At 34.9% G+C, this 9,936-nt stretch overlaps 2 protein-coding genes across 2 annotated transcripts in view; both read left to right on the forward strand.

The window, feature by feature from the left end:
* Window positions 1-2,595, forward strand: part of LOC129572168 (ankyrin-3-like) — a 7,657-nt gene extending 5,062 nt beyond the window's left edge. Inside the window, exons 9-15 of the mRNA XM_055452102.1 lie at window positions 4-189; window positions 723-824; window positions 1,060-1,125; window positions 1,386-1,598; window positions 1,688-1,738; window positions 2,265-2,363; window positions 2,438-2,595. Coding sequence (XP_055308077.1) covers window positions 4-189; window positions 723-824; window positions 1,060-1,125; window positions 1,386-1,598; window positions 1,688-1,738; window positions 2,265-2,363; window positions 2,438-2,595 — 875 coding nt within the window. The remainder of the gene's footprint in view (window positions 1-3; window positions 190-722; window positions 825-1,059; window positions 1,126-1,385; window positions 1,599-1,687; window positions 1,739-2,264; window positions 2,364-2,437) is intronic.
* Window positions 2,596-6,154: 3,559 nt separating this feature from the next.
* Window positions 6,155-7,466, forward strand: LOC129572169 (ankyrin repeat and protein kinase domain-containing protein 1-like). The gene is made up of 5 exons (XM_055452103.1): window positions 6,155-6,221; window positions 6,878-6,931; window positions 6,993-7,091; window positions 7,171-7,269; window positions 7,353-7,466. The coding sequence occupies exons 1-5, from the start codon at window positions 6,161-6,163 to the stop codon at window positions 7,394-7,396; spliced, it is 357 nt and encodes a 118-aa protein (XP_055308078.1). The 5' UTR covers window positions 6,155-6,160; the 3' UTR covers window positions 7,397-7,466.
* The last annotated feature ends 2,470 nt before the right edge of the window (window positions 7,467-9,936 follow it).

Below are 9,936 nucleotides of genomic sequence, written 5' to 3' on the forward strand. Positions count from 1 at the left end.
CAGCCGAAAACCAAGTTGGAAAATTGGACTCTCACGCAAAGCATAATAGTGAAGCGACTGCAAGCCATCCAAATCGATCAGGGAAACCACATGGAAAGTCCATTATTATGAATCCGGCTTTCCAAAACGTGAATGCAATATCAACAGCTCCGAAACCGGAACCGACCAATTCTGTAAAACGGCTAAACGGTAAAATTAAAGCTCCATTTATTTATCAATTTTCCATTCTAAAATTCCATATACAAGGCATTTTTTGATATAACATGAAGAACATGAAGGACAATTCATGTGTGGATTGGTTCGGTGTGAGCTAAAATCAATATAAAAATTCTTAATCCTATAACGGCAATGTACCATAAATCCAAAAGCTTTATTTGGAGCTTTTTGAAATGTCAAAATTGATTGTATTTGAGTTACACAAGAGTGTGTTCGAACAAGATCGCTTAATAAACGAAGAAAAACGACACGCAGAACTCTAGGCGAGGGACACTCAAAACAGTCATCGTACATATAATGACCGGGCACCATCGATGCGTTCATTTGTGTGAGTGCGATTGTGTAAACGAAAATGTTCGTGTCCAATATGTGTACGATGACAGCTTCGAGCATTCCACGCGTAGAGGCGTCTTGGCGTCTTACGTCAAATCTTTCCCATGTATTTGTATACGAAGAAAGCGACCTTGGTTCAAACTATCTTATTGATCTGTATTATAACTTTCCAGATCACAATGGTGTCACTGGAGAGCTCATCGACAATCAAGCCGATGTTAATTTCGGAAATAATTTGAAACCGACGCCTCATCAGCATTATGCTACTATGAATGGTAATGTTGAATACTCAATTCCTATAGTATTCGCTGTCACAGCGTTTCACTGTAGTAGCAATGTGTATTTTTAAATTTCTCTGTATAGTGATGGTGCTTCATGCAAACGTCAAACTCAATCGAGTTTACTACAGTGAAATACTGTGAATGTGACTGCTACAGGATTTTTCTTTTTAATAAAGCATGACGATATATATCGCTTTGTTAAATTGGTTTCATTTCAATTATTTTTCAGATCATAATGGTGTTGCTGGAGAGTTCACCGACAGTGAAGGCGACGACAATATTGGAGATGGTTATGGTCAGACTCGTCTTCATTATGCTGCTAAAAAAGGTTTTGTATTGGGTTTATTGGCGTTAGTTCATTTTGGGTTTATTGGGTTTATTGGCTACATTCATTGTACACATTGAAGTTTTCCATTACGTGTTTTTTGCATTCGATTTCATTAGAAGGTAATCTATTATAACCATATGAAAAAACTGAAGCGAGCTGCTGAATATTTATTTTCACTAAATTGGAAATTGGTTTTATCTCTATCATTGATCTGTATTGCTTTTCAGGTCAAAAGAATGTCGCTGAAATGCTCATCAAGAATGGAGCCGATGTTAACGGCAGAAATCATATGAATCTGACACCTCTTCATGTAGCCGCTTCGAAGGGTAATCCTTTTTCTGGTCACAAAAATGTTGCTAAACTTCTCATGAGTAAAGGAGCCGACGTCAATGTTGGAAATCATCTGAAAATGACTCCCCTTCATGTAGCCGCTGAGAATGGTAATGTCGAATACTCAGTAAATTGTTTTTACTGAGTATTTATTTTCACTAAATTTTTGATCTTTTTCATTGATCTGTAATTTTTTTAGGTCGCAAAAAAGTCGCTGAAGAGCTCATCAAGAACGGAGCCGACGTTAACAGCAAAAATAATTTGAATCTGACACCTCTTCATTTAGCCGCTGAGAATGGTAATTTTGAACATCTGTTTTCACAAAATAAGAAATTGACACGCAGAAAACAATCCGAGTGAACCATAGAAACATTTGCCTTGCATATACATGCAGAAAAGCAAACGAATCTTATTCTTGTTTCTTTTGGATGTAAACTTTTTTGAAGAGAAAACAACAATATCCATTCGCTCCTATTCATGTATTGTATACACAAGGTATACGCAAAGGTGTAGATGCCTTACGAACCTTTTCTTAGATTTACTCGAGAAAAGTTGAACTTATGAGTTCTTCTTCTATAGTTAATACGAAAAAAAACTTTGGACCAAAAAGAGACAACTAAATTGGCGAGCAAGAGTGACACAACTCCGCATTGAGCGGAAAAGACTTTTTTGCAATTTTTTTGCTACTGTAAAAAAATAACAATAGGGTGTCTTAAGCATTATTGAATCAATTGGTTTGATCTCCTTCATTGATCTGTATTATTTTTATTTCTCAGGTCACAAGGATGTCGCTAAACTTCTCATGTATAAAGGAGCCAATGTTAATGCTGGAAAACATTCGAAAGTGACACCACTTCATTTAGCCGCTCAGAATGGTAACATTCAATATTTATTTCCACTAAATAAGAAACCGGTTTGATCTCTTTCATTCATCTGAATTGTTTTGCAGGTCACAAGGATGTTGCTAAACTTCTAATTGAAAAAGGAGCCAATGGTTTTACCGATCATTCGAAAGTGACACCGCTTCATTTAGCTGCTGAGCATGGTAATATTAATTCGAATATGAAAACTTCAACAATCCCAATTCTCGTGTCGAAACCCGTCTAGAAATGTTTTGACTGGGTAGCCAGCCGATTAGTTGTGGACTTTTGGCTAGCTAACTCTGTCGCTCGGTGAACTCATCAAAAATATCCGATAAAAATATTCAAGCGGATATCGATATTTGTTATCGTGTTCTGAATTGGTATATATGAATCGGTAAGAATTATCTTGACCTGCCAAAATGAGTGAAAATAATAAATGTGAAACATAGAGTTTTTTTTAATATGGAGTTGTTGTTGTAAAGTCCATATATAAAAAAAACTCTATGTTTTACATTTATTTTCAGGTCAAGATTTGGCAGGTCAAGATTATTCTTACCAATTCATTATGATTGGTAGTACGACTGAAATAATACCTGAGTGTGACCGAACTAAATTTTCGGATTCAATCAACTTAGCCAGTCTTAGTTGTTTGCAGCTACATCCGACCGAATGACTGTTTGTCATTTTATTTCCACACAAAATGTGGAAGCGAACAAAAAATTTGTGATATCAATTTTAAAAATCATTTTCACGCTATTTCAATCGTCCTAATTTGCATTCTTCTAACTAATTTTTACATCGTTCCCAAATATTTTAAAATTGATATCACATATTTTGTGTTAAAATAAATTCAAAACTCATGAGCTATTTTTTAGGTCACAAGAGCATCGCTAAACTTCTCGTCGGTAAAGGAGACAAAGTCAATGAAAGAGATCATTTGAATATGACTCCACTTCATTATGCTGCTAAGAATGGTAATTTTGAATTATTATTCTCACTAAATATGATATATTGATTTGATCTGGATTATTTTGCAGGTCATAAAGATGTCGTTGACCTTCTCATCGATAACGGGGCCAATATTAATATCGGAAATCATTTGAATGAGACTGCTCTCCATTATGCTGCTATGAATGGTAATGTTGAACATTAATTTTCACTGAATTAGAAATTGATTTGATCTGGAATATTTTTTAGGTCATAAAGGTGTCGCTAAGCTTCTTATCAAGAATAACGTCATAGTTAATGTTGAAGATCATTCGAAAGCGACACCTCTTCATTTAGCTTCTAAGAATGGTAATTTTGAATATTTATTTTCATTGCTAAATAAGAATATGGTTTGATCTTTTTCATTGATCTGTGTTATTTCATAGGTCACGGGAAGATGGCTAAATATCTCCATGAGAAGGGTGGACGAATGTGAATAAGCTGAATAATCGGATGATTTCCCTCTATTCCTGTACTCCATTTTTTTTAATCATAACAAATTGGTATCGTCAGCAACAATGAGCTTTGCACACAAAATAACAGCGCATAGTTGAGCTAGTATGCGGTACAGTGCATTTCATTTGCTATGTATTTGCATAGCGATTTTGCAGTGTGTATGTAATGCTTGAAAAATGAATAAATTATATGAAGAATAATATAATTTTCCTTTTTTTTCAAATCAACTTATTCATCAATGTATACTCCTCTTTCCTGGCTATAAGAAAAGGAAAAAACAGATAGTACTGATATCCGTCCGTTTTACTTGATAGAAAGAGAGCTACCATACGAAATGTTGGGATTTTTTGTTACGTTTTGTACGAATCTTCGTTACTTCGTTAGTATTAGCACAGCGCATGGTAGCTTCCTTTCTATCTGCCTAAACATAGAAGATCCGACACAAAGCGGATGACAAAAACAACAACATTGGGAAAAATTGAAGCGACCATCGCTAGTATGCTGAATAATATTAAACGCACCCATTCATTTTTCATTGTTTTCAAATTCCGCGCGAAAAAATTACATTAGGTTCCTATTAAGAATGGATGCGTTTAGTATTATGTGACTTTTCGCTGTTGTGCATTTACGTTTGACACTATCAGTCATAGAATTGAAGTAATACAAGAATCCTATATTCCACCTGTCTCACTGCTCCATAATAGCATACATTCAGGCATTAGGCGCGTGATAAAAGTAAAAACATCAAAATTCATGAGACATCTATAGGTGAGTCTAGCATTGTGATACAGATGAGTATGATGCAAGCTCTATTTTCTGTATTAAGTTCAATGGCCGGTTCATTTTGAATGGTCATACAGCATACACATAATAGCTCTGAAACGTCTTTAGAGAATATCTCTATGGAAAGTGCTACTAAGTACGGCTTTTATACGTTTAATTTGTGAGTATAGAATTGCAAAAGTCATCATTCAATGTATATTGGTAGATAAATCGACGAAAATTCAATCTGCAGTCAGTTTAGGCCGATCCATGTTGGCTGCAGAGTGCTTTGACTCTAACATTAGATCATAATTCGAAACGTAACATCAGGAAGGATGTAAGAAAATATTTTGTCAGTGTTTTGAATAATAATAGTGGTATGTAATACGTCCATGCAAAGAAGCACGTTGTATCGTTTAATTATTCATTTTTACAATATGTAAATAAAGATCTATCTATGGTTATTTTTCACCTTTGAAACGACTTTGAAACGGAGTGTGTTTTGTGCATGCTGCGAAGATGTGAACATTTCCATATTCCAATAAAGTCATTAGAATATTATCACGTGAACAGCACAAGGACAAATCGTGAAATTTAAATCGCTGTATTTCCATATTCAAATAGCAACGTCGAGTGAACAACACTCGCACTTTAAAAGTGGAAAATGTTTGCTTACATTTTCAATTCAATGTGATCCAACTGCGGTGTTTTTGAACCATCATGAACTTGATGAAGGAATGAACATGAACATCTGGTGTTTTCGATGCGATCCATTTGCGTTAGTATTTTGTGCATTTATAATCGTCATTGCACGTGAATTAAATTATACCGTTACTGTGTTGCTCACTAGCGTGATCCTTCTTGAAAAGTATATAAGAAGATACGTTCGATTCGTATGTCCATCAAACAGTTCTTATTAATTGACACGTTTACTGTAAACTTTAGATAGTTCGAAGCTGGAAAAAATGCAGAGTCGAAGATCTTTTACACTGCTACTCGTCGGCTTGGTGGTATCCCAGGTGAGTTGACAATTTTAGTCATTTTTTGTAATTCTAATTTTGCTTTGGATTTTTTCACTTACAAATTTTGGATCGAATTTATTCCATTCGATTCATTTAGCGGACAGTTTGAGATAATTTTTGCTATATACTAATTTCCTAGGGGAATTTATCATTCAATGCAGTTTGTATGATTGAAGTCTTATTCCAAATTCAAACAATATTCTTAAGTTTACACACAGATTCAAAAGATTCACGCAGATTCAACACACTACTGTGAATGAATCGTCATGAATATGATGAATCTCGTGAATCCAAATTGAAAATGGTGACAGAACTGTCAGTCGCCATATTGCATTTCAGTAAACAAAAGATTCATAAGATTCGTAAGATTCACACCATTTGGAAAGTGTGTGATTCCCCTAGCTAATTTCGTTCCTGAAAAATTTCCATTTTGAAGCTTTTCAAAGAGAAGAAATTACTTTCCATTCAAAGAATTATGTCCATCCGAAACTTTCATGCGAATGAAAAACTGTTGCAAATCATTCCAATCCCATCCATTGTTCTCATTTCAATTCAATCTTTTTATTTCCACAGTTCCTAATCATGGATGTGAGTGGATCACCAACACCATTAAAGAAGGAGAATGACGGTGAGATGCCAGACGGTAAGATTGGAACTACATTTCTTCATAAAGTTTCACTCTCAAATTCCATATAAAAAGCACTTTTCGATGTACATTATAGTATACATTGTACTATATTATAGTGATGGAAGGAGCATGATGTATTGATATAATAAACACAGTTGTTTGATGTGTTTGGATATATACTCTTTGTTCATTGTTCTTTGGTTGAAGGTTGTGTTGTGACTGAGTGGATGCGCATGACGTCGCGACTAATTCGGCTAATGCCGTAATTAGCGCAACGTCGTCGCATGTATAGTCGGAGAGTGCATGCAGATGTGTATGATTTACATAGGTGTATGCGCTCTCCGGCTATAATATATAACAATACACGGATGGATCGGTTTGGTGAAACCAATGTTTACTCCAATCTGTGATCATTCAACATTTCTTATAGATTATGCGGTACACAGTGTCATACACGGTGGCACATAGGCCAGCGTCGATTATTGTTCTTGGGTTACACATATATATATTGATATAATAATTTTTACATAAATTCAAAAATTTAAAACTTTCAAGTAGATTGTTAAGATTTTTGAAATGTCAATATTGACAAATTAAGACACACAAAAAGTTCTTCTTACGAATATAAGCCATTTTCTTTCGATTCTACTATCTTTTTTTTCAATTTTCAGTAAACCTAAGAGACGCAAAGGGAAAGACAGCTCTGCATAGAGCAGCTGAAAATGGTATTTGCGAGCATTTATGTTTTATAAGAATCTATTTCATTGACCTAAACTTTATTTTCAGGTCACAATGAAATCGCTAAACATCTCATCGATAACGGGGCTCTTATTGATATTGAAGATCATGAGAAAGAGACACCTCTTCATTTAGCTGCGAAGAATGGTAATGTTGGAATGGAACTATTATTCTCACTCAAATATGATTTATTGATTTGACGTTATTCATCGATCTGTATTTTCAGGTCACAAGGATGTTGCTGAACTTCTCGTTGATAGAGGAGCCCTTCTTGGTGTTAAAAATAATGCGAATAAGGCACCGATCCACCTGGCACATGAAAATGGTTATTTTCACTAAATTATAAAGCGGTTATATCGAATAATTCATTAATCTTATAATTTTACAATCTGGTATATTATTTTTCAGGTCACAATAAGTTGGCTCGATATCTCCTTGGACAAGTGCTTTGATTCGATATGTTTTTCTTTGTCAATCTCGTTGACCATACCAACCAATATAGTTGCTTGGTTTGAACATCATTCAATATTTTATCAAAAACACAACATAAATTTCGATTGTGTTTGAAGTGACCTCTCGGTCACTTTCAAATAAAAAATTCGAATAAATCCACGCCAAAAAATGGCTGAAAAAAAATAAGTTCTTTTTTATCTCAAGAGTCGATTTGGTGTGTTTATTTATTAAATGTTGCTTTTAAAGCAATGGTATTTGTTCATAGTAATTCCGTTGAAGCTTTAATAGATCTGCAATTTCTACAGATTTAAAATGTTCAAATATGCTGATTGGCCAGTGAGCTGTATTAACTGTTGAAACCGTCCCCCTTGACTGTCAGTGTATTTCTATTTAAAAAAAATATTAACTTAAATCCGTATCGCCCTCTTACAGCAGTTTTCGGTTTAACATTTGAACAATAAAACATTTTTACTCTTTTCCAACAAATCGTTTGTATTGTTTTCTCTTTTTTGCTCTATTTCGATGTTTTCTTTTTCGGTTAATTTTTGTTCGAGTTCTATTCGTGGCTGTTTTAATGGTTCGTTCAAATTTTTCGTATTCGTTGACACAATGCCAGAATTTCATTATTTTCTGATTCTTACCACAATTTTTACATGGTTTTCTAAATACGATTTTAGTGAAGACAAAGTCATTATCAAATTCAAGTTCTAGTGTGTACTTAAAATGTGTGTAATTATAACCGAGAGGGAGATACGAAATATTCCAAACGCTAAAAACACTAACCTCGCTATTTCACTAGTCCAAAATCGCACTAACAAAACAAATGAAAAAGCTCACAACGGACGACAGAAATAACAACAATACCATTGAGAAACATTGAAGTAAAATAAGGAACCTATTCTACGTGTCTCACTCCTCGAAAATAACATTCATTTAGGCACATAATAATGAACGCATGATAAAGGTAAAAATACCAAGATTCATGACGCATCAGATGGTAAGATTAGCATTATGGTGCCACAGATCGGTATGATTCAGCTTTATTCTCTGCATCCAGTTCGATGATCGGATCATTTTGCATGATCGGATATATTGCGTTTGTCTGCCAATTCACTAAATTTGTACTCTATTGAGTGATGTATTGTAAATATGATTCCGTATACTCCATAGAAAATTCGCGCTCGAGCATACATAGTAAACGTCGACACTAAGAATGGTTGGTCTGACACTCTGTGTGTACAGTATAAGGCAGAACGACACTACTACATGTGCGCGACGCTTGGTCACACACAGTTCGTTATAGTGACCGCGCTCGAAGAGTGTGTAAAGGGGAAATAATACATACATACGGCGCTCTTATATGAGAACGATCTGTGTGACGAGGTGTCAGATGAGCGTCGTACTTATGTATTATTTCTCCTTTGCACAATGCACACTCTTCGAGCGCGGTCACTATAACGAACTGTGTGTGATGAAGCAACGCGCGCATGTAGTAGTGTTGTTTTGCCTTATACTGTACACACAGAGCGTCAGACCAACCGTTCTTAGTGTCGACGCTTATTATGCTCGAGCGCGAATTTTCTATGGAGATATATCCTTGCATTGACTAACATTGTAGCCATTAAACGAACCAACGCATCTGTGGTATGTGAGCCTGAATGTGAGGCAAAGGTATATTCACCGTGTCGTTTGATCAATGATCATTCATATTCATATATTTACCGTATGTAAACCACGATCCATCGGTGATTATTTTTTTAACTTTGAAACGACATTGAAACGGAATGTGTTCGGAACATGCTACGAAGATGTGAACATTTCCATATTCAAATAGCCACGTTCCATAGTAATACCATTCAACGCATCAAGAGTGAAAAGCATTTACTTGAATTTGTAATCCAATGTGATAGAACTGCGGTATTTTGCCAACCATAGTGAAGGTGATTAAGGAATGCATGTAAATATCTGGTATTTTCGATACGATCCATTTGATGTGAAACACAAAATTATGCACATGTGCATGCAGTGCACAGGTGGAATTGTAATTCCATTAATTGTTTGACATTTTTTCCATAAAAATATTGTGTGCGATAAAGTCATGTGCATTTTAATTGGAATTGTTATTATACGTGGATTAAATTCTACGTTACTGTGTTGCTTGCTGACGTGAGCACACTTGAAAAGTATATAAGAACATGCATTCGATCCGTATGTCCATCAAACAGTTTGTCAATTCCCTTCAATTGATACGTTTACAGTAAATATTCGATATGTCGAAGCTAGAAAAATGCTGAGTCGAAGATCTTTTACACTGCTACTCATTAGTTTGGTGGCATCCCAGGTGAGTCAACGATTATTTTACTCATATTTTTACATTTAAATGACTTTATTCATTTTAATCACAAAGAGAATATGACATTAATCTTCATAACATCTAACTCCATCTAGAACTCTTTCCAGTAATATTACCTAGACTGAATTCAACTACTTTCGGGCGAAATTATCTCAAAAGTAAACTGCAATGAGTTATTTGTTATGC

The sequence above is a fragment of the Sitodiplosis mosellana genome, unplaced genomic scaffold (genome assembly GCF_009176505.1).
Source record: "Sitodiplosis mosellana isolate CC-2019 unplaced genomic scaffold, AAFC_SMos_1.0 Smas_scaffold_4336, whole genome shotgun sequence".
In the NCBI taxonomy this organism is placed as follows: Eukaryota; Metazoa; Arthropoda; class Insecta; order Diptera; family Cecidomyiidae; genus Sitodiplosis; species Sitodiplosis mosellana.